Source organism: Schistocerca cancellata, chromosome 1 (genome assembly GCF_023864275.1).
Source record: "Schistocerca cancellata isolate TAMUIC-IGC-003103 chromosome 1, iqSchCanc2.1, whole genome shotgun sequence".
Classification (NCBI taxonomy): Eukaryota; Metazoa; Arthropoda; class Insecta; order Orthoptera; family Acrididae; genus Schistocerca; species Schistocerca cancellata.
In genome coordinates this window covers 122,513,758-122,539,929 of record NC_064626.1, presented here as the reverse complement: position 1 = coordinate 122,539,929, position 26,172 = coordinate 122,513,758, and the positions used below count along the sequence as shown (strand labels likewise).

At 40.0% G+C, this 26,172-nt stretch overlaps 1 protein-coding gene across 2 annotated transcripts in view; it reads right to left on the bottom strand.

Annotated features, from left to right (window-relative positions):
* The window catches only part of LOC126166778 (GTP-binding protein 1), a 153,248-nt gene extending 127,289 nt beyond the window's left edge, over window positions 1–25,959 (bottom strand). The window contains exons 1-3 of one of the 2 annotated variants that reach the window (XM_049920430.1): window positions 25,687–25,959; window positions 24,302–24,552; window positions 4,848–4,959 (exon numbers count right to left, since the gene is read on the bottom strand). In XM_049920430.1, the coding sequence (XP_049776387.1) occupies window positions 4,848–4,959; window positions 24,302–24,418 (229 nt within the window). In that variant the 5' untranslated portion in view covers window positions 24,419–24,552; window positions 25,687–25,959. The remainder of the gene's footprint in view (window positions 1–4,847; window positions 4,960–24,301; window positions 24,553–25,686) is intronic. The other variant, XM_049920431.1, reaches the window with a different exon arrangement.
* Window positions 25,960–26,172: the final 213 nt, after the last annotated feature.

The following is a 26,172-nucleotide window of genomic DNA, read 5'->3' as shown; positions in this document are numbered from 1 at the left end:
AATCCAAACTGATCTTCCCCGAGGTCGGCTTCTACCAGTTTTTCCATTCGTCTCTAAAGAATTCGCGTTGGTATTTTGCAGCTGTGACTTATTAAACTGATAGTTCGGTAAGTTTCACATCTGTTAACACCTGCTTTCTTTGGGATTGGAATTATTATATCCTTCTTGAAGTCTGAGGGTATTTCACCTGTCTCATACGTCTTGCTCACCAGATGGTAGAGTTTTGTCAGGACTGGCTCTCCCAAGGCTGTCAGTAGTTCTAATGGAATGTTGTCAACTCCTGGGGCCTTGTTTCGACTCAGGTCTTTCAGTGCTCTGTCAAACTCTTCACACAGTATTGTATCTCCCATTTCATTTTCATCCTCTTCCATTTCCATAATACTGTCCTCAAGTACATCGCCCTTGTAAAGATCCTCTATATACTCTTTCCACCTTTCTGCTTTCCCTTCTTTTCTTAGAAATGGGTTTCCATCTGAGCTCTTGATATTCATACAAGTGGTTCTCTTATCTCCAAAGGTTTCTTTAATTTTCCTGTAGGCAGTATCTATCTTACCCCTAGTGAGATAAGCCTCTACATCCTTACATTTGTCCTCCAGCCATCCCTGCTTAGCCATTTTGCACTTCCTGTCGATCTCATTTTTGAGACGTCTGTATTCCTTTTTGCCTGCTTCATTTACTGCATTTTTATATTTTCTCCTTTCATCAATTACATTCAATATTTCTTCTGTTACCCAAGGAGTTCTACTAGCCCTTGTCTTTTTACCTACTTGATCCTCTGCTGCCTTCACTACTTCATCCCTCAGAGCTATCCATTCTTCTTGAACTGTACTTCTTTCCCCCATTCCTGTCAATTGTTCCCTTATGCTCTCCCTGAAAGTCTGTACAAGCTCTGGTTCTTTCAGTTTATCCAGGTCCCATCTCCTTAAATTCCCATCTTTTTGCAGTTTCTTCAGTTTTAATGTACAGTTCATAGCCAATAGATTGTGGTCAGAGTCCACATCTGCCCCTGGAAATGTCTCACAATTTAAAACCTGGTTCCTAAATCTCTGTCTTACCATTATAAAATATATCTGATACCTTCTAGTATCTCCAGAATTCTTCCATGTGTACAACCTTCCTTCAGGATTCTTGAACCAAGTGTTAGCTATGATTAAGTTATGCTCTGTGCAAAATTCTACCAGGTGGCTTCCTCTTTCATTTCTCTCCTCCAATCCATATTCACCCACTATGTTTCCTTCTCTCCCTTTTCCTACTCTCAAATTCCAGTCACCCATGACTGTTAAATTTTCATCTCCCTTCAGTGCCTGAATAATTTCTTTTATCTCATCATACATTTCTTCAATTTCTTCATCATCTGCAGAGCTAGTTGGCATATAAACTTGTACTACTGTAGTAGGCGTGGGTTTCGTGTCTATCTTGGCCACAATAATGCATTCAGTACGCTGTTGGTAGTAGCTTACCCGCACTCCTATTTTTTTATTCATTATTAAACCTACTCCTGCATTACCCCTATTTGATTTTGTGTTTATAACCCTGAATTCACCTGACCAAAAGTCTTCTTCCTCCCGCCACCGAATTCACTAATTCCCACTATATCTAACTTTAACCTATCCATTTCCCTTTTTAAATTTTCTAATCTACCTGCCCGGTTAAGGGATCTGACATTCCACGCTCCGATCCGTAGAACGCCAGTTTCCTTTTTCCTGATAACGACGTCCTCCTGAAACTACATTAGTAAAAAAATGGTTCAAATGGCTCTGAGCACTATGGGACTTAATATCTGTGGACATCAGTCCCGTAGAACTTTAGAAATACTTAAATCTAACTAGCCTAAGGACATCACACACATCCATGCCCGAGGCAGGATTCGAACCTGCAACCGTAGCGGTCACGCAGTTCCAGACTTAAGCGCCTAGAACCACACGGGCACACCGGCCGGCCTACATTAGTAGACTGAATTATTGAAATTAAAGTACCTGAGTCTAAAAATTAATGGAATATACCAAAATTATGACGACATGTAGTTTCTATCCGAAAATGTGTGTAAAAAATGTTAGAAGGTATTTACAAAATCTGTACACAGAAAACTGATTGTAATTACGGTTCACATATACATAAAGAGCCACGATTCATGTTAATACCAAAATCAAGCCTGTATTTAGAAAGTTAACAACATTTGTAAATCAAATATTGTTATGAAAAGGTATTTGATGTATTTTGGTAATGATAACTGTAATAACTGTTTATTGCTCTGAAATGTTTGTGACAAATTATAAATCCAGATTTTGTAATTTGCTTTGGGAAACTAACCAACTTTTAATTGAAAACTTCAAAATTACTGTTTGAAATGATGAATTCTTTTATATTTCAACTGTTAAAACATATATGAGGTACAGTGGTGGTAGCCCAGGCAAAGCTAGTATCATCTCAGGTTTCACAGAGTCAAAGTTACATCATATTTGTGGTCCGAATAAACACATTGCTAAGCTCATTTTTGTTTTGGTCACATTACTCAGTGGATCTAACTAATCCGGGCAACCACAGCCTGATATTATGAAGAGCCTAAGACTTTCTTACAGGTGGAGATAAGAGATACACACCCAGACCACGAACTTCAAGAAACAGCAAATATCTATTTTAGTGACCACAAGAGGCGGTTACTTTTTAAACTGGTCCTAAAGTATTGTACATTCTGTAGTCAATTTCCTGTGGGATTCATAAGCTTATAATATGTTATGTGTAACATCTGAAATCATTTAATAAGAAGGGTTGTAGTAGTAATAGCAGTAGTAGCAGCAGAAGCAGCAGTAGTTGTTGCTGTCATCTTCAGGCTGACCAGTTTGATGCAGCTCTTCACCACCCACACTTCTCTAATAAGCAAATTGACTTTTCATTAATGTTTTATGTTGTGTCCTACCAACGGATACCTTCTTTAGCTCAGATTCTGCCATAACGTTCTTTTCTCGCCAATGTGATTCACTGCCGAAGTAAATGTTATAAAATTAAAATACAAGATACAGAAAATACTAAAGTAAGTAGATTCACCAACTGTGTGTCGTGGGAAGTGGAATGAAGGAAGATAAACATCCCATTGGTGAGGTTACTGAAGGTGGTCATGTTGGTTAATTAGTACTCCAAGAGGTATGAAGTCCGCTGTCAACATTTTGAACAGTGTTGTGGATAGGACAAGAAATCGCAAAGCAACCACCTTTGTATTTATCTCTAGTGATTTAGTGAAAACTGTAGAAAAACCCAATTGTCTGCCCAGAGAGGGGTCTTTAAGTCAGTTTTTCCAAATGAGAGACAAGTATCTTAACCACTGCACCACACCACCTCATTCGGTTCAAGAAGCGAGAGCTAAGTGAAACTAGAAGGTGTGCCACTAACACCTGTAAATTAGTAATGGAGAATTACACTGCCTAACAAAGAAAGGGGAGCACCTAGAAGATATGGCTGGATGTCAATGAAACCACCAGAGTTCATTAGTGCTGTTTATGTTTAGTGTTCTTGCCAGGCCTTATAGGTGACACAAGAGGGATGAACAGCATCAGATGCTTAGTGATCACTGCAAAGAACATGGAGATGTTGCATTCTCGTGTGAGACAGAGTAACTGGCATCTGACAAGAGTTTCAAAGGGGCCTCATTATAAGTCTCCATTTGACAGTTGGTCAAACTGTGCAATACACAGATTTGTGTGGCATTTGGATGTGACAATTACCCAATGTTGGACTGCAGGGGGACATGATGGTAGACATACTTGCCAAGGTTCCACCTGACCAGCATAAGGAGAGGTCACTGTTTTGTGCACAATCTGAGAATAAGTGAAGCACTTCAGCAGCATTCTGTGTCATCCTTAATGACTGGTCGGATACTAGCAGCAGCCAGACTATGGAATTACTGCCCCACACACAGACTGCCATTAACACAACAGAAATGACTGCATTTGGAGTGGCACCATGACCAGCAGGCACGGTCTTCTGAGGAATTGTGTCACATTGTGTAAAGCAATGAATCATAGTCCCGCACAACCTCAAATGACCATGTTTAGTGAGACTGGCAGCAACCTACGGAGAGGTCCCATTTTTCCAATGTTTTGGAAAGGCACAGTGGCTTTACTCCTGGCTGTCCTAGTGTGGGGAGCCATCGAGTATGACTTCAGGTCATGACTGAGAGTGACTGAAGGAACTCTGAGAGCACAACGGTACTTCACGGACATCTTGGTCCTCACGTGTTACCTCCCATGAGACAGCATCAATGAGCCATTATTCAAAATGACGACACCGTCCACACGTGCCATGCGTCTCAATGAACTCTGAGTAATGAGAAACTCCCATGGCCAGCAAGAACCCCAGATTTCCCGTGATAGAACATAGAACTTCAACCCAAAACCAATACCAAGGATATCAAGGACCAGTGAAAACAATTGTGGACCTGCTTGCCTCAGAAGAAGACTTAACACTTTATGATGTCCTTGCTGCAAAATCAGTGCATGCATTCAGGCCAGGCAACATCATACTGATAATCACACTCACTTTGAAAAATTCTTTGTAAATATGGATCAAATTTGTAATCAATGAGACAACATCACATACTCTTTCAACACTAGAAGTTGCATTTCATTTCCTCCTCACCTTCTGGATGCTTCACCCTTTTTGTGAGGCCGTGTATAATTTGCAGCAAACTGTGCCAGACACAAAAGATACATGAAATCACTAAGTCCTTACTAAGCTTAAACTGAATATAAATGGTACAACCTGTCATCTGCCAAGCTGAATTCAACAAAATATAATTACTGATGCAGGTTACAAAGTTTCCACTGTAAGAAAAATTTCTTTCATGAGGTTACCTTCACCAATGCCAACTTCAAATATTGTCTCTCCTCTTCCATTGCCAATCCTTTCTTTGAGTTTCTGCAGCAAAAGCTCATACTGTTCTTCTGTTGGGCTTATCAGTGCTGTCTAGGAGACAAAAGGAAGAAAAATGTGAATACAATAGTTAGACGTAACATAGTATTGGGATACAAACAATGGAATTATGGTTAATTGTATCAAAAGGAAAATTCACCACAGGAAATAAAATTACAAGAAGGCCAAACAGTTGACCAGTACATACCCTGATGGAGCGAAATTCAAAGTGTGACTAACACATACAAATAAAAGTACATAAAACTAGACTAGCATTTGAAACTGAGAGTTCCTTCCCAAGGGAGGTAAGAGTAACAGGCAGGAGGAGATAAGAGAAGAGGTGAGAGGTTACCCTGACTGTATGTTTAGATGGATAGTTCCTCTAAGTGTTTCAGGTGTTGTTTTATGCTTAAGCTATATCTAGACAAACAAACGGATGTCTGATATGAACAATATCAAGCACACTCAACAAAACATAATTGCTTTAAGAAATAACTAAGAGTTAATATCAAGAGTAACAAAAAACCATTAATAAATAACATCCTTTCCTGTTCCCTCCACAAATACAGCGAGGGAATACTGACTATCTATAAGCCTGCATATGAGCCCTAATTTCTCTTATCTTAGTGGTCCTTATGTGACATGTAAATTGGCAGCAGTAGAATTGTTCTGCAGTCAGCTTAAAATGCCAGTTCTCTAAATTTTCTCAATGGTGTTTCTCGAAAAGAATATCTCTTTCCCTCCAAGGATTCCTATATGAGTACCCAAAGCATCTTCATCTGCCCTGAAGCAGCGCTCAAGAATACATTGCACTTATATGCGGTGCCCTTTACAGGCAAACCACACTTTCCTAAAATTCTCCCAATAAACTGAAGTCATCCATTTATCTTCCCTATTACAATCCTTACATGCCCATTTCATTTCATATCGCTCTGCAACGTTACGCCCAGATATTTAATCAACGTGACTGTGTCAAGCAGCACACTACCGATGCCGTATTTAAACATTATGTGGGGTTCCCCCCTACTGATCTGCATTAGCTTACAAATCCATTTGATGGGAGAGAAAACTGTGTACTATGGAAAGAATACAAGATAACCATGACAGTGGTAGTGACATTGGAGATTTTGTGGAAATTCCAGTCAGGAGGGCTAAGTGGCATCAGTATTTGACTAAGGGAGATCTTTATCTGGCTTTGTTTTCTGTGTACTGGTACATTTATAGTCTCCTTCAGTTACCTGTAAAAAGGTGACCATTTGTAAGCTTTCAAAATAAATGTAGTATGTGTCTACATGTTTTCTGTAATTCCTTACTGAACAAGGCGGGGGTGAGGGGCGGGGGGGGGGGGGGGGGGGTGACCTTTCATTCAGAATCATTTTGTATTTGGAGATATATACAATATATGCTGAAAGTAAAATGATACCTTTTTGCAAATGATACCACTAGCATAACCATTGGCACAAATTTACATGATACCATAGCAAAAAAGCAAAATGATACCTACACGAGTCTATCCCTCAATAGCTAGGAAGTAACAGGCTAATTGTCAATAAAGAGAAAACTAAAATGATGAACAATAGAGAAATCGCCACAATTACAAGAACTGGATATGAATGTCATACATGAAATGTATTCACAGTTGCGAATATGAACAACCATCAACTGTATAAGGGAAGGACAACAATGAAAATTTGTGCCAGACCGCAACTAGAACCTAGACTTTCCACTTTACGCAAGCAGTCACTTTAACCGTTTTGGCTATCCGTGCATGACTCACAGCCAGATCCAAACGTCCACACGTCGTCATTCCTTCGTCACACTGTATACTCGTACAGACATTATGTAATTCTCAGACAGAGGAGGACATTTTAATTGAAACTCACTGCCTGATATCAGCAGATAAATGCAATATTCTCCCTAACAACAAAGGCACAGCAATACTGTGTCTATCCACTAATAGCAGGCAGCAACATTCACTTAAAATCTCCTCTCCTGTGTGGGAATTACATAATGTGAGTACTAGTACAGGGCGTGACGCACGAACAACGGCATATGGAAGTGTGGGTATAGTTGTGAGTAGTTCACAGATAGCCGAAACAGTTGCCATGACCACTCAAACAAAGCAGGATATCCGGGCTCGAGTCCAGTCCAGAACAAGCTTTCATTGTCGACATTTCTTTATACAGCTGATGGTTGACCACATTTGCAGCTGAGAACATATTTCATGCATTTCATAATAGCTGCAGTAGCCACAGAGGGTTGTTTAAATTCATACTGAGAATACATTTCATGTATTTCATAATGGGTGAAGTCACTGCAGTGCCTGTCCCTTCAGAAATGCAAGCATGTCTAAGAACCACTGCATCATTCTTCTTAACAACACAGCCATTGCAATAACAAGGATATGAATGTAGTTCAGTATGCAAAGTTTGGGGTCACTACAGATAACTATTTACTATGGAAAGACCACATTGCTATCCTAACAAGCAAACTAAGTTCAGCTATATTTGTTCTCCAAAACACTAACCACTAGTAACAAATGATGCTATGTGAATGGGATATTTCTCATACTGTAATGGTATCATGACCTATGGAATAAAAATTCTACTGTTTGGATGGGGGCATAAAACAAATTCAATAAAAATGAAGATATAGATAGCCATGCTGCCAGAAACAGTGTAAAGTTATGAGTTCCAGAGCACAACACTGCTAAAGTTGAAAGAAGTACCGCTTATATGACAATAAAACTGTACACTTGTTTACTGTTTCATATTTTAAATATTAGCTTGAAGCAATAAATTATTCTTCACAGAAAATCATTTCTATTCAGTCAATGAATACATATTAAATGCAAAAAAACAGGAAATATGCATCCAATGCAATAGAATTAAAATAAGCATAGACAGATAGGTAGTAAATTCAAGATATGTGTTCTTACGTGTGATAGAACAGAAACAAAATGTATAGGTAGACTGTACAGGAGACATAAAATGTGTAACTATGTATGATGCCATTGTACTTAAAAATGATATACCATGATGTAAATAGTGTGTTGAACTGATAACCGATCTGACCCATATAAACCTCAGCTACTTGAATGGGTCATAATTATAAATTTCCTTTACTTTACGTCTATGGTCACAAATTTTTGTCATTGGTCTATAATGTCCATCTTCTGATCTGTTTTATGAAAACATATATTAATGTACTGCAGTCATAGTGGCATTTAACATTTGATGATGCCACTATGGCTGCAGTACATTACTACATGTTTTTATAAAACAGATCTGAAGTTGGTCACTAGAGACTGAAACCGGTAGTCTGATGACAAAAAAATTGTGACCATAGACGTAAAGTAAAGGAAATTTATTCGATATTTGGGTCACGTTTTATTCACAACCATATCACAACTTGTGGTTTCCCTCCAAAAGCTTGTAAAAATGGGAAAGCTGTTTTAATGATCTCAGTAGCTCTGGGAGAATCAGAAGTACAACATGCTGTTGCAAGTTGATTATTGTTTCTGGACATAATCCCCTCTGTCTGGTATAATGATGCATTTGCTCAGCTACTGATAGTTCATTCATAGCCGCGTTGGTCATGGTCTGTGAAGTCTGAGAGTGTGTAGTTCAGGCTGCATTACAATAACGAGCAAACTAGTGAATCGTTCACAGTCTTCAGATGGCAGAAATATGCAGTACACACTTCAAGAGATGGTTTTTATTCCGAAAATATATTGAAAGTGTTCCAGCATACCATCAAGCACTGGCACATCGGCCTGGAACGATACAGCGGAGAGGGCTGTGGGACAACGTCAGCCAATAGTATGCTGACTAGGACAACACCACAACAGGAGCGGCCCCTATACGAAGACAAGCTGTGATATAAATTATATACCAGTGACTTGTGAACTGTTATTATTTGCTTGCATGGAAACTGTACACATTGAAGGACACTGATTATTTGCATGTCACCAATTGCTTGCAGCCCATCTTTGTAAATATGCCAAGTTAAGTATTGTCTATTTAATTTACTGTAATAAACTCCATTAATAAGATTTGCTTAAACTGATGTCTAGCTATCTGAGAAAAGAGCTTCCTAGGCACCCTATATTAGATGAGTGGGCTGGTATGACATGAAGACAGACTGACTGGTTACAACACAATGGCATTTTGAAGAGAATTCAGTGTGTGCAATTTTTCAACAAAGGCAACAATTTTATTGATTGTACAGAAGCTGGAGACAACTGGTGCACTAGGCAGTGACAGTGGTAAACACAGACCATCACAAAGTCCAGTGGTTAGTGATAAGGCTAGAAGACACTTGGAGAACTTTCCAAGGAAATCATTGCACTGATTGAGCCAGATGGCAGGCATGTCATATGGCACGTCAGAGAGATGCGAAGAAAATGGCATTGTGACAATACAGAGAGTACATGATGCAGATCCAAAAGAAACAGACCATGAGAAAAGAATGTGTTACTGTCAATGGTTTCAGGAGTTTCTCATACAATGTCCAGACATTCTGCCCACAACGTGGTTTACAGGTGAGGCATGGTTCCATCCTTCAGTTACATCAACAAACAAAGCAGCAAATACTGGGCTGGTGTAGGCCCCCATATCATGCACTAAACACCACTGCCCGATAAAAAGATTGGAGTGTGGTCCATGCTGTCAGCTTCCAGGATTGCTGGCCCCATTTTTCTTGAGACATCCGTAGACACTACAGTTCTTAATGTGTCATATGTCTAATGTTTTCGTGCAATTTGTAACCAGTGTGATGTGTGTGTGTGTGTGTGTGTGTGTGTGTGTGTGTGTGTGTGTGTGTGTGTGTGTGTGTGTGTGTGTGTTTGTGTGATGTCTCAATTGTGTATTATCATTTCCCAAAATTGCAAATGTGTCCCACTACTGGTTCAAATGTTATATAACTCATTAAAGTAGGTCAGATTTACATGGATCGCACTGTATATACATCCAAAGCTGCTAAATAAATAATTAAATCCCTGTAGCACGAGAATTTTCACACAAAACTAAATTTTAGAGTTCAAACTCATACATAAAATAGTGTGTTAAACTTGCATTGCAAATATGTCTACAGTGCGGCAAGTTAAGTGTTTATCTTTTTCTGCGTTTTCCTCAAAGTAAAATCACTAAATTCCATGCATGTTTCTCTGCTTTAAGAGGTTTAGTCTTTAATCTTTGGATGTGTAAATCCACTCAGTCTGTGGTGCAATGGTTGCTCACTGAACAGCCAGCTACATAGCTCATTAATGCATCAGGGTCCATAGGTGACACATCAGGGAGAGTAGCAAGTTGTATATCTAGGATTGTCTGCTTTTTGAGTTCACATCTTCAGTTAGTCTTACTAAGATGGCAAGGATGTGTGCATGCTGTGTGCAGTTGCAGGAAGTGCTGCCTGCATGTCACAAAGAGCTTAATGTGCTTTTGGCTATGATCAGTCACCTTCAGGATGCTGCCTTGGGGGGTGGGGGGTAGAACTGGTGAAGAATCTGGCATGTTGCATGGAACACCTCAGGTGTCACTTGTTTTTCGCACAGGCTCTGCTTCCGAGGTACCTCCCAGTGCATCCAATGCTGTGGATCTGCCCTCACAGCAGGGTGAGTGGCAGGTGAGAATGAGTTCACGTTGCCGGAGACGAAGATCCAATGTTGAGACTGGCCGTCTGGCCTCACACATTCACCCTGTGAGTGGACAGGTGGCTGCTCCTTCAACAGGGTCTGAGCAGGCACACAGGGAGAGGGGTTTACTAGTTATTGGAAGTTCCAATGTTAGCTGCGTTATGGAGCCCCTTAGGCAAATAGCGTTCAGGGCCAGAACAAAAGCCAATGTGCATCCGATACATCTGTTGGGGGGACTCATCCGAGATGTGGAGGCAGACATGCCTGTGGCTACAGAGTGTGCAGGGTGCAGTTGTCTGCATGTTGTGGCTCACGTTAGTGCCAACGTCGCCTATCACATGGGCTCTGAGGCGATCTTCAGTTCGTATAGCCAGCTGGAGGAGGTGGTGAAGACTGCTGGCCTTGAATACGGGGTGCAAGCAGAGCTCGCAGTCTGCAACATTTTTTCCAGAGTTGATCGGGATCCTTTGGTTTGAAGCCGAGTGGACGGTCTCAATCAAAGACTTTGTCGACTCTGTGATGGTCTCGGCTGCAGATTTCTAGACCTGGGTTACCTTGTGGGGATTTGTAGTACTCCCATTGGTAGATCAGAGGTGCACTACACAAAGGTAGCAAGTACTCGGGTAGCAGAGAACTTGTGGAGTGAACATGAGGGTTTCTTAGGATAGGCAGTAATTTTAAGGGCTCTGAAGAACCCTTGACAGTCAATATGCAGAAATGAAATTCAAATGGTGTTCAGGATAAAGACACTTTGACTGTCATAATTTCATCAGTAAACTGTCAAAGTATTCATAATAAAGTTCCCAAATTTACTGCCCTCCAGGAAAGTTCTCACGCTCAAATTTTTCTTGGGACTGAGAGCTGACTGAAACCTGAATTGGAAAGCTCCGAGATATTTAGTGAGTTGTGCATGGTATATTGGAAAGACAGATTAGAGGCCACAGGAGAGGGAGTGTCCACTGCAGCTGACAAAAACAGTGTCTCCACTGAGGTTGAAAGTGTGACAGTGAAGTCATCTGGCCGTGCATAACAGGTGTAGCTGAAACAAAGTTAATTGGTGGATGTTTTTACTAGCCACCCGATTCTGCTGTGGTAGTTCTAGAGTTATTCGAAGAATGTCTATGGTCAATAGCGCGTAAAAACCCAGATCATGCAATACTAGTTGCAGGTGACTTTAACCTGCCGAGTATTGTAGAGGAATTATGGACAAAGTTTAAGCAGATTGTAAATTGTGGTGTGGAGAGTCATGTGCCTAATAGGTGGATAAAAAATGGCAAAGACCCACCATGGTTTAACAACGAAATTCGGTGGAAGCAGAGGGTGTTGCAGTCTCAGTTCAAAAGAGAATGCATAAACGACTACAAGCGAATGCTGAGAGAGATTCATGCGTCCATGAAAAGATCAATGCATGAAGCACATGACAACTACTACTGTCACATCATAGTAAAATATCTGGCAGAGAACCCAAAAAATTCTGGTCATGAGTAAAATTGCTAAGTGGGTCTAAGGCTTCCATTCAGTCCCTTGCTGACCCGTCTGGTGTGACAGCTGAAGAAAGCAAAACGAAAGCCGAAGTTTTAAATATCATCTTCCAGAAATTGTTCACACAGGAGAACCACACAAACATACTGTCATCTGAGCAGCAGACAGACTCCCGTATGGAAGACATAGTAATAAGCATACCTGGCGTAGAGAAACAGCTGAAAGATTTGAAAGCAAATAAATCACCAGGTCCGGATGGAATTCCGGTTCTATTTCACCAAGATTACTTTACAACATTGGCCCCTTACGTAACTTGCATTTATTGTGAATATCTCGCCCAGTACGAAGTCCAAAGCGACTGGAAAAAAGTGCACGTGACTCCAGTATATAAGAGAGGTAAAAGAATGGAACCACAAAATTACAGACCAACAGCTCTAACTCCTGTTTGCTACAGAATCCTTGAATGTATCCTCAGTTCAGATACAATCAACTTTCTTAAGATTGAGAAGCTTATGTCCACAAATCACCATGGTTTTAGAAAGCAAAACTCAGCTTGCCCTTTTCTCATATGACTTACTGGGAACTATGGATGAAGGGCAACAGGCAGATCCCATATTTCTACATGTCCGGAAAGCATTTGATTCAGTACCCCACTGCAGGTTGTTAATGAAGGTACGAGCATATGGAGCACGTTCACAGATATTTGAGTGGCTAGAAGACTTCTTAAATAATAGAACACAGTATGTTGTCCTCGATGGCAAGCGTTCACCAGAAACGAGTGTATCATCAGGAGTGCCCCAAGGAAGTGTGACAGGACCTCTGTTATCCGCCATATACATTAATGATTTGGCGGACAGGGTGGGCAGCAATCTGCGGTTGTTTGCTGATGATGCCATGTTGTATAGTAAGATGTCGAAGTTGAGTGCAGGATGTATAGGTAGACAAGGAAAAAAAATTCCCGGATTTCTCGGTTAAAAATACACTTTCTCCCGGGTGAAAACATGCTTTTTCCATGTTGAGTGCCAGTATATTTTCCCTTATCAATCCTTTGAATGGTTATGGTTTTATACATGGGCGTAGAATTTCCCGGCACTTTAGAAAACGAAGCTCAGGGAAAAAGACACGTTTTGGAAATATCTTTGATGCGCAGCAACATGTAGGCTGCGTATTTTCGTATTACGAAAGAATAAATTGGAATTCCACCAAACATCACACGTTACTTTCTGAATCATTGAAATCGAGATTGTGATGCACTTTTGTAAGCCAGTCATAGCTCATGTCACGTGATGTCACCAGCCAATGACAGCGGATATTCAGAGTATAGGACACGTGATGTAGTCAGCCAACAGCAACATCAGTGTTAAGTAGCACAAACACACAAACAGGGGAAGTTAATAGTTTAAAGTAATATACATACTGTTGCTACAAGAAAAGAAAAGCTTTCACATATAATATTGGTCTCGAAGGTTAATAAGCTGTAAGAGAAGCTAAGCTTTCGCATATAATGTTGATCTTTTTTTGTGCGTGTTACACTTATAAGAAATATCACACAAATGTGCCAGTAAAATTTTTAATAATGATATAAATGTCTGATCTTCAGGGATCAAAATTCTTCTAAATGGCTCATCAAAGAGTTGATTTTTAAATCAGAGTCAAACGCTCTGTGATTTAATAAATTCATGGTACATTCTTGCATATAATTCAACTTACATAAAAGGATATTTACTTTGAAAGTAACCCTTTTCAAACCACTATTCGTAATATTTTCCAGGAACCTGTTAGAAATAGGTTCATTTCAGCAGTTGCCAGAGAGCGCAGATAACAGGTGACACCGCGCTTGCACAGCTATCATGATGTAGGAAGCCCTTATATATGTACGTGTAAAACATTGAAAGATCATACATTACGTCATAAAAGAAACAAGACATCAGAGGATACTCCAAGAGCATCAGAATTTTGTGAACCATATCAAAACGTGCACGTTTAAAGTGCATACTTAAGTGCACATTCCTATGTCCAGATTCCCAATGAAGTAGACCTTGACCTGATATTAAGCTTTTCAGTGTGATTTTCGGGATGTAAATTTTCTTGGAGCATCCATACTGTATTATATCATGTTTGGTTCTTTATTATGACATAATGCCATACATGCTAGAAAATGAAAACGTGCACTTTAAATGCAGCGAAGAGTTGAAACTAGCCAGTACTGTGGAATTAAACATTTCGTTTCAAATACATTGACTGCCTCTGCAGAAAAGGTTAATAAAAGTCAAATTTCTTTAGTAAACAGACAAAAATCACTTCATTGTTCTGCAAGGTGATTGATGCATGACTGTCAGAAAGGTGGAAATAAAGTAAAATCTGAAACTAATGACATATTTTAGCCTTCCGTATTTATGTGAATGTATTTTAATTCACTTGATAGCTCCCGGCCACAGATATCCATTTTGTTTTCATCTGACATGCGAGTAAACGAAGGGGAAACAGTGAAATCACTAAATGTAAACACGGGTCATGTGGAGACTACCCACTATAACTCAGACTGCTCTGCACATCAGTTCCAGATCTACGATATTTGCGAACCAGGTCAATAGTTAAAAAAAAAAAAAAATCTAATTTTCAAAAACATGTTCATCTTGTAGTGCACATCCTTCTGAAAAGTCTGAAACATAAAACGTGTGTTTGAGGAAATGTAACACATATTACTTGGTCTTAAGTACGCCAAAGTGCACGGCCACGCCTCTTCATAAAGGATTCTTCTACCGATGTGTCACTGTATTTTGCTCTGTGATATTAAAATGTGTATATTTTGTTATGGACACCATCAAAATATATTCAGGACAGTGGAAATTGAAATGTCCTGTGGTGCCTCTCCTGCTCCCAGTCAGCCGATTTGACAGCCTGCCCCTCTTTAAAAAAAATCTCGCAATTAATAGCAGATGGGATTACTTGTAATCGGCAGAACAAGAACTCTTAAGAAAATCTGAATTCTTTATTGCCTATTAGCTAATAACTTGCTGTTTTGTGTAACATAAAATTAAATATAGGATACATAAAACCAATAAAGACAAGAGATAAGCAAGAAATTACACATTTCTTCTATCCTTAGCTCTTAGCATTTTTTCTCTCTAATCTTGCTACAGCTTTACATGGCGTGCATTCCTTTCTGCGAAAAAGTCTACTAACTCATCAAAGTTCATCAAACATTTTGCTATATGAAAAATCGAAATGTCGTTATCTAATATTGAAAAAGCTGTTAACACAAATAATACCCAAGATTGGTGTGGTTTCTCGATCTGATTACATCTATTTTGTCACTGTCTGCTAGATAAAACAAAATAGGCCTTTCTAATATGGCAGCAATTTTGTAACACACGCCAAATAACCAAGACTGTTTTGGCACAAATGGCCATTTTTATAACATGACAGAATATAATTCACAAAGTACCAATATCCAATGCCTATTAGGCCTCCTGTTTCACATTTCATTCATATGCACCAGTTTCTCAAGCATGAGATAGAAAAGTAGTATTACGAAATTTTTATATCCCCATTTCTTCTCCTTCCTCGTTCTAACAAACAATCTTGTCATCACCAATTCTGTAGCTATTCTCATTATTGTCAAATTCTGTTCACCAATTAACTTCACTAACCCTGCCAGAATCAAAGGTTTAGTCATCCTGTGATTATTTTCAGGTTAGGCGTTATTACATGTTCGTACAACACGTTTTCCGCGTTACTTCCAGAATAGAACTTAAGCGGCTGCAAGCAGGGGACTGTACTACTGGTTCTTACTAGTGTAGTGATCTGGCCAAAAATCTTCTATCAAAATTTCATTTTTTTGGATACACCGAGAAGATAATACATAATCTTTCTCACTTGTTATTCCTGTCAGTCATTTATTTCCATTCTGGTAGTCTGAATCTATGGATTTCGCTAGTAATTATAACAATGCTGATCATTCGCAAACCCAATCAACCATGTAAACAGACAGCAATTGGCATTCATCCATTCAGCTTTACTCCGCTCAGCTCATATAGCCCCGTCCCCTTCTGTCTGCGGAAAGTTTATTTCTAGATGTGACGAGGATTCTCCTGACAGATACATCACTTACACTATACATGCATTCAAAAATCAACTTATGATTCATTCAGAAATCAACTTAAAATGTGTTCAAAAATGTTCAAAAACCAACAGGGAAGTGTTGCAAAATCATATGAATAAACGATAGACAAACGTGCACTGGATGCTAGGCACTTTGTGAAACAAGTTTTTTTCCTCAAGAATATGAATTTGGCACCCCTTTTCTCCCGGTAGCATCTAGCCGCTTGTTGTGACTGCTTGCACAGCCAACAGCCACATTCCTGTAGCCAGAAGCGGGAGAATCTACCACTCAAATGCAAGTCAACTGCGCACGCGCATGAGCCCGCCTGTAACTGCTAAAACTAATCTAACGTAAACAGTTGTGACTTCACGCTCGCGGAGGAAGTTTGTTGTTATGAAGCATTGCATAGTCCTCCTTAAGGCTTTGACACATTTTGCAGTTGGCAGACGCTTGCATGAGCACTGTGTATTGTTGTTGTATATGGCACATTTTCTTTGCAATTTAAGTTATTTTTGTTTTTTCCTCTCGTTTACATTTCATTTTTGAAGTACTATTCTGCAGTAGTGGGGTACAGTAATCTCCTTCGTTAGATTATCATTCTTACCAGTCAAAATTACAAAAATTTAACAGAAAACTAGAACAATGAATAATTCCCAGAATTCTAAAAAATTCCAGGTTTTTCCCGGTTTTCTCCCAGATGAAAAAATCCATGGGTTTTTCCCAGATCGTATACACCCTGTGAGTGACTGCACAAAGAAACAAGATGACTTAGACAAAATTTCCAGCTGGTGTGACGAATGGTAGCTAGTCCTAAATGTGGATTGGAGCAAAATGTAAGTTGATGCATATGAGTTGGAAGAAAAAACCTGTAATGTTCCGATACAGTATTACTAGTATACTGGTTGATACAGACAAGTCGTTTAAATATCTGGGCGTAATGTTGCAAAGCGATATGAGGTGGGACGAGAATGTGAAAACTGTGGCACGGAGAAGGCAAATGGTCAACTTCAGTTTATTGGGAAAATTTTAGGAAAGAGTGGTTCACCTCTAAAGGAGACAGCTTATAGGTGACTTGTGTGACCTATACTTGAGTACTGCTCGTGTGTTTGGGATCTGCACCAGGTCACATTAAAGAAAGACACTGAACCAATTTGGAGACGGGCTGCTAGATTTGCTACTGGTAGGTTCGAACAACGTGTAAGTGATACGGAGATGCTTTGGGAACTCAAATGGGAATCCCTGAAAGGAAGGCGACATTCTTTTTGAGAAACACTATTGAGAAAATTTAGAGAATCAGCATTTGAAGCTGAATGCCAAACACCTCCACTGCCACCAACATATATCGCACGTAACAACTATGAAGATAAGATATCAGAAATTAGGGCTCATAAGAAGGCGTTCAGACAGACATTTTTCCCTCACTCTATTTACAAGTGGAACAGGAAAGGAAATGACAAGTACGGTTCAGCGTACCCTACACCGCGCACTGTACGGTGACTTGCGGAATACACTATGTGATCAAAAGTATCCTCCAAGACATATGTTTTTCATATTAGGTGCATTGTGCTGCCACCTATTGCCAGGTATTCCATATAAGTGATGTGAGTAGTCATTAGACATCGAGAGAGAGCAGAATGGGATGCTCCGAGGAACTCAAGGATTTCGAAAGTCGTCAGGTGATTGTGTGTCATTTGTGTCATACGTCTGCCCGTGAGATAACCAAACTCCTAAACATCCCAAGGTCCACTGTTTCTGATGTTATTGTGAAGTGGAAGCGTGAAGGGATACGTACAGCATAAAAGCTTACATGCCAATCTCATCTGTTGACTGACAGAGACCGCCGACAGTTGAAAAGGGTCGTAATGTGTAATAGGCAGATATCTATTCAGACCATCACACAGGAATTCCAAACTGCATCAGGATCCACTGCAAATACTATGACAGTTAGGCAGGAGGTGAGAAAACTTGGATTTCATGGTCGAGCAGCTGCTCATAAGCCACATATCACGCAGGAAATGACAAATGATGCCTCACTTGTGCAAGGAGCGCAAACATTGGACGACTGAACAGTGGAAAAATGTTGTATGGAATGACAAATCACAGTACACAATCTGGTGATCCGATGGCAGGGTGTGAGTATGACGAATGCCCTCTGAATGTCATCTACCAGTGTGTATACTGCCAACAGTAAATTTCAGAGGCAGTGGTGCTATGGTGTGGTCGTGTTTTTCATGGAGGGGGCTTGCACCCCTTGTTGTTTCGTCTGGCACTATTACAGCAGCTTCCCACTTTTGAAGAACAGTTCGGGGATGGCGATTGCATCTTTCAATGTGATCGAGCACATGCTCATAATGCACGGCCTGTGGCGGATTGGTTACACGACAATGACGTCCCTGTAATGGACTGGCCTGCACAGAGTACTGACCTAAATCCTACAGAACACCTTTGGGATGTTTTGGAACACCGACTTCATGCCAAGCCTCATCTCATTGACCAACATCGATACTTCTCCTCAGTGCAGCACTCAGTGAAGAATGGGCTGCTATTCCCAAAGAAACCTTCTACCACCTGCGAGAGTGGAAGATGTCATCAAGACTAAGGGTGGGCCAACACCATACTGAATTCCAGCATTACGGATGGAGGGCGCCACAAACTTGTTAGTCATTTTCAACCATGTGTCCAGATACTTTTGATCACATAGTGTATAAAGGTAGATGTACATTTACTTGGAGTGACCCACAGACATATATCTGAAGCTGCTAAATAAGTAAATCCCTGTAATAAGTGAATTTTCAAATAAAATTAAATTATGGGGTTTAAAGTCACACACAAAAGTTGCATTTTCTAGGTTAAGAAAGAAAGCCTGCAAACTGACACTCAGTACTGGGCCATACATTTTTTTACCACAATTTTTGGGACACCAAAGAAATGCGTATTTTGAAAATTTTACTTAATACTGAAGAGATTGGTGTTTCACATCTGAAACGCAAACACATTTTCTTGGAGCACTCAAGGTAAATAGAAATCTTGCACTTTTACGCAACAATAACATTTTCCTCCTTTTCTTTGGATCACAAAATTTTTTCTAGACTTCTTGTCTTGTACTAACTCTGTCTGCAACTCTACCAACACAAGCCCTCAGTTTCCATGTAAGGTCGATATTTTGAATTCTTTTTCCATATGATAAGTAAAAAGCCAGATTCAGAGTTTCTTCATGAAGTTCATCCGGTTTACAAGTTCATCATCTGCGTTGCTGTTGTACAATACATATGCAATGACACAATATAGCCATAGGTCATCCCCGTTTTCAAGAAGGGACGTCGAACAGATGTGCAGAACTATAGACCTATATCTCTAACGTCGATCAGTTGTAGAATTTTGGAACACGTATTGTGTTCGAGTATAATGACTTTTCTGGAGACTAGAAATCTATTCTGTAGGAATCAGCATGGGTTTCGAAAAAGACGGTCATGTGAAACCCAGCTCGCGCTATTCGTCCACGAGACTCACAGGGCCATAGACACGGGTTCACAGGTAGATGCCGTGTTTCTTGACTTCCGCAAGGCGTTCGATACAGTTCCCCACAGTCGTTTATTGAACAAAGTAAGAGCATATGGACTATCAGACCAATTGTGTGATTGGATTGAGGAGTTCCTAGATAACAGGACGCAGCATGTTATTCTCAATGGAGAGAAGTCTTCCGAAGTAAGAGTAATTTCAGGTGTGCCGCAGGGGAGTGTCATAGGACCGTTGCTATTCACAATATACATAAATGACCTGGTGGATGACATCGGAAGTTCACTGAGGCTTTTTGCAGATGATGCTGTGGTGTATCGAGAGGTTGTAACAATGGAAAATTGTACTGAAATGCAGGAGGATCTGCAGCGAATTGACGCATGGTGCAGGGAATGGCAATTGAATCTCAATGTAGACAAGTGTAATGTGCTGTGAATACACAGAAAGATAGATCATTTATCATTTAGCTACAAAATAGCAGGTCAGCAACTGGAAGCAGTTAATACCATAAATTATCTGGGAGTACGCATTAGGAGTGATTTAAAATGGAATGATCATATAATGTTGATCGTCGGTAAAGCAGATGCCAGACTGAGATTCATTGGAAGAATCCTAAGAAAATGCAGTCCGAAAACAAAGGAAGTAGGTTACAGTACGCTTGTTCGTCCACTGCTTGAATACTGCTCGGCAGTGTGGGATCCGTACCAGATAGGGTTGATAGAAAAGATAGAGAAGATCCAACGGAGAGCAGCGCGCTTCGTTACAGGATCATTTAGTAATCGCGAAAGCGTTACGGAGATGATAGATAAACTCCAGTGGAAGACTCTGCAGGAGAGACGCTCAGTAGCTCGGTACGGGCTTTTGTCGAAGTTTCGAGAACATACCTTCACCGAAGAGTCAAGCAGTATATTGCTCCCTCCTACGTATATCTCGCGAAGAGACCATGAGGATAAAATCAGAGAGATTAGAGCCCACACAGAGGCATACCGACAATCCTTCTTTCCACGAACAATACGAGACTGGAATAGAAGGGAGAACCGATAGAGGTACTGAAGGTACCCTCCGCCACACACCGTCAGGTGGCTTGCGGAGTATGGATTTAGATGTAGAAATAGAGGTTCAAAAACAGGATGCCAAATCTGTTTTGGTTCACAACGCTGCAAAAAATATCCTTTCCTGCTTCATCTGTCACCCAAAGAGCAGAAGTGTCCGATGTAGAAACAGATATACAGGGTGTTACAAAAAGGTACGGCCAAACTTTCAGGAAACATTCCTCACACACAAATAAAGAAAAGATGTTATGTGGACATGTGTCCGGAAACGTTTAATTTCCATGTTAGAGCTCATTTTAGTTTCGTCAGTATGTACTGTACTTCCTCGATTCACCGCCATTTGGCCCAACTGAAGGAAGATAATGTTGACTTCGGTGCTTGTGCTGACATGCGACTCATTGCTCTACAGTACTAGCATCATACACATCAGTATGTAGCATCAAAAGGTTAGTGTTCATCACGAACGTGGTTTTGCAGTCAGTGCAATGTTTACAAATGCGGAGTTGGCAGAAGCCCATTTGATGTATGGATTAGCACGGGGCAATAGCTGTGGCGCGGTATGTTTGTATCGAGACGGATTTCCAGAACGAAGGTGTCCCGACAGGAAGACGTTCGAAGCAATTGATCGGCGTCTTAGGGAGCACGGAACATTCCAGCCTATGACTCGCGACTGGGGAAGACCTAGAATGACGAGGACACCTGCAATGGACGAGGCAATTCTTCGTACAGTTGACGATAACCCTAATGTCAGTGTCAGAAGTTGCTGCTGTACAAGGTTACGTTGACCATGTCACTGTATGGAGAGTGCTACGGGAGAACGTTGTTTCCCTACCATGTACAGCGTGTGCAGGCACTATCAGCAGCTGATTGGCCTCCACAGGTACACTTCTGCGAATGGTTCATCCAACAATGTGTCAATCCTCATTTCAGTGCAAGTGTTCTCTTTACGGATGAGGCTTCATTCCAACATGATCAAATTGTAAATTTTCGCAATCAACATGTGTGGGCTGACGAGAATCCGCACGCAATTGTGCAATCACGTCATCAACACAGATTTTCTGTGAACGTCTGGACAGGCATTGTTGGTGATGTCTTGATTGGGCCCCATGTTCTTCCATCTACGCTCAATGGAGCATGTTATCATGATTTCATACGGGATACTCTACCTGTGCTGCTAGAACATGTGCCTTTACAAGTACGACACAACATGTGGTTCATGCACGATGGAGCTCCTGCACATTTCAATTGAAGTGTTCGTACGCTTCTCAACAACAGATTCGGTGACCGATGGATTGGTAGAGGCAGACCAATTCCACGGCCTCCACACTCTCCTGACCTCAACCCTCTTGACTTTCATTTATGGGGGCATTTGAAAGCTCTTGTCTACGCAACTCCGGTAACAAATGTAGAGACTCTTCGTGCTCGTATTGTGGATGTCTGTGATACAATACGCCATTCTCCAGGGCTGCATCAGCACATCAGGGATTCCATGCGACAGAGGGTTGATGCATGTATCCTCGTTAACGGAGGACATTTTGAACATTTCCTGTAACAAAGTGTTTGAAGTCACGCTGGTACGTTCTGTTCCTGTGTGTTTCCATTCCATGATTAATGTGATTTGAAGAGAAGTAATAAAATGAGCTCTACCATGGAAAGTAAGCATTTCCGGACACATGTCCACATAACATATTTTCTTTCTTTGTGTGTGAGGAATGTTTCCTGAAAGTTTGGCCGTACCTTTTTGTAACACCCTGTATACATGAGGCCAAAAAAAGCTTTGAATTCAACCATATCCACATCTCTCATACCTGTGACGTTTGCATTTCACCACTGTACTCACTCACAATCAAGTTTGAGGCTAGTGAATCCCGGTATTCTCTCCACCATTGTGTCATCAATCAGTAAATTTCAGATTTCTTCAGGCTCCATGGCCCGAAAACTCTAGCAGGGGTGTGAAGAACAGGAAGCTGCAAGACAATAATGTGCCTCAATGTCCCTGAAATTCAACATCAGCAAGTATCCCTTGACAACCTGAAACCATTCTTGTCATAGCAATATTCTTTCTGTGTATATGATCCTCATCAATATCAGAAGAAACAGGAATGTCCCAATACCCACTGTCCTGAAGTTCTTCCTCTGAATCATACTCTCATTCACTAGCTGAACTGAGACCACTGGCAACTGCAAAGTCATCCACTATTTCTTGATCTATATCACTGATCTCTTCCTATCCCCACCGGCTAACAATTTCATCAAACGCACCCTTCTGGAAAAAACAGACATGTAGTTCACAATGCATCATCTTTGTTTGTCAACAAAGACAAAGCAATAAAATTTTGTTGTGTTTGTTTTCAACTTACAGAAAGAAGGGGGAGTATAAAATGTAATCCATCTGAAGTGACCTTGGAGAGTGAGGTCAAAGATTGTTGCGTGGTCTGAGAGACCACATCTAGTGCGTCAAGGGTTAATTCTATTGAACATGTTAAAAACTAGAAAATATCATGCCACATTGGAAAAACATTGACTCTGATCAGAGCCGTAAATGTAACTATGGAACATGCAATGTATATACAGAAAAAAATCAAACACGAGATTGTCTAGATACATTCATTGGGTTCACCAAGTCACAACCCATCTGTCATATTCCCTCATAACCAAGGCTTTGGGCATTGGTACAGTTCAGACTGCACCCGCAACAACACAAAAAACAAAAAAAATGTATGTACGTTTAGCATACAACACAACCCTCAATAAGTAACCATCTACACTACACATGTGTATGTCTACAGTAGAGTCAGCAAATGGAGATCCCTGACTGTTGTAGTGGTCTTGGTGCAGCTCCTTTGAGTGTCTACCCCAAGCAATCAAGTACTACAATTTTGTACACATCTCCATGGCAACACCTAATTGGTGTCACAACTCTGTAGATTACTATTGTTTATGTCTGTTTGTGCTTCGCAACAGCATAGCCAGCTGCCAGTGATCATCTTTTGCCGACTTTATAATAAACAATACAATCCAAGCCACCACCTACAGGAAGTGAACAACATGTTTTAAATAAAACATATGATTTACTGTAATAGAATTGAAACTGGTTAATTGATGAATTTCACACTGTCAGCTTTGACCAGTGACGACATGAAAAAGACAGATGTAAATGAGTAGTGAGATCCAATATCTATAACATACACATCACAACAAGAATTTTAATTATTCTCAGGAAATCACATCTATAGGCTTTGCCAACCCATAAACTGTAACCATTCAACCTAACTGAAACGTGGGGCTACACAACATCAGTTTGTCACTACAACCTCCATTTCAAAAAATAATACAGAGGTAAAACTAATGTTGGCAGTATCCTGCTTTCTTTCTGTCTGTGTGTACGCATGATGCCACAAGTCACATCATCATTACATCACGGATCAAAGCTGACATCATCTGTTATTGTCAGGGTCAACTGACCCACTGAAACATACAAAAACATCCCAGACACCGTCTATGAAATATATGATACCATATTTCAAATAATATTCCAATGGCTTGTATTGTTTACCTTTACTTTTCAATTTCCAATCTGAATGGTTAATAAAATGGGTTAGTTACCTTGGCACGTATTGATGCATAATCATGAGGCTCGCTCATTGGCATGTCATTTGTCAATGTTGGAGAATCTGTACTAACTTCTGGCTTTGCCGACATCTGTTCAAGGACTGTTGCCATGTTTTTAGCAATTCAATATCAGTTTTGACTACATTCCACGCACATAAAATTTCAGATAATATTAATCATCATTATCTGTAGATTGTTCACGTCATGTTTATGTGACACCGTGTCATATATAGAAGCACAATAATCTGTAACATACAACAAAATTCAGTTCAACTAAGAAGCTGAGAGGAAGAATTTAGCAAGAAATGTCAGTAATTTTAAATTACATTTGTTTGGTAGGTTGTTTCCATGACTGACTATTTACCATATAAATAAAATACAACGTAAATAGCCACTAAATTTTAAATTTTTTTATTTACAACACATTCAGAAGGTTTTTTTCATCATCTGGGAGCAGTTCTGGTGTTCCGGTCATATTAGGCCTAATAACAATTACTCTGAAAGAAACTTACCAGACATCATGTAAACGTGGCGAAAATCTACGAAACTGGGCGAGATAAAAAGGGGGCAAATGAAATAAATTGAGAGAAATATCGTAAAAGACTACTGATGCAAGTTGTTTACGCGTGACGCAACTTTGGTCGCAATCTCTACAAAACCGAAATGAACAGTGCTCGTTGTGAAGTCAATTCATAATTTCGCGGACACGTTTTCATACTAAATCTTTATGAATCGATGAGTTAATTGAAAATTCGAACATTTCTATTGCAACATAATTGCTTATGAAATATATGAAATCAAGATGCAATGTAATTTGAAAGAGTTTAAAAAGTAGAAGAGATCACAAGCAACTGCAAAATAATAATGTATCTTTTTAAACACTTTAACTATAACAGATAACATTTCTTTCTTGTTTTTTTATGCATCAGTACAGGACGTCGGCACAGCTGTCATGAACCAAGCGGCGCATTCCTGTTGCGCAATACAATAGGTCAATATTTAAATTAAAAAAAAAATTGAAAATAGACTGGTGGTTCTTGTTTCAGCTTTAAGTAGTGAGTTATTTTAGCAGTTCAAACTGCGCAAAACGCTAGTGTTGATACATCCGAGAACCAATGCACACAATGTCACACTGCAATAAAACTTAATGACACTAGTTGAGGCTGTTTAGCAAACTAAACACCCAATCAAATATAAAGTTCACTATATAACACTATAGCGTTAAATGTACACAGAACGATACAATACACCACTTAAAAACAAATAGCGTCGGATATCAAGTTACACTGATAACAACTACAGTTCACAGGAATGAAACACACTCCCGCATCAAACATGTCGATATATTTTAGTACTAAAATAAAATCATATTGCATTACCATCTGCCTATAGATTAGATCCTGTCCTGGCGAGATCGCCAGATGGGAATCTCCGCTCGTTATATTAATGACAAGACGAAAAATCAAAAAAAAACACTACTTATATCAGACACACTCAGCAAATTAACTGCTACAACATAAAAAATAAGATGTTGCCAAAACACAGAAACTAACAGTTTCGAACCACAGTGTACATCCACAATACACAAATCACTTGTATGTGTCAACAGAGCGCAGATTATGCTACATACATTTAAACAAAGAATTTCATCACACGTAACTGCTATGTCGAAGATATTCTTGGAGCAATATTAAGGCATAGAGTCTGTGGTAGTTTAGCTTAAAGTCTATGGAGTTCACAGCGGCACTTCAAATTCCTTAACCCGTCACTACTCACTAAAACAAAATTATTTCGTCCAGGTACTTTGAGATACGTGTAAGTATTTCTTTCACTGCACAGTAAGTACTTTTTGTTTGTCTAAACCT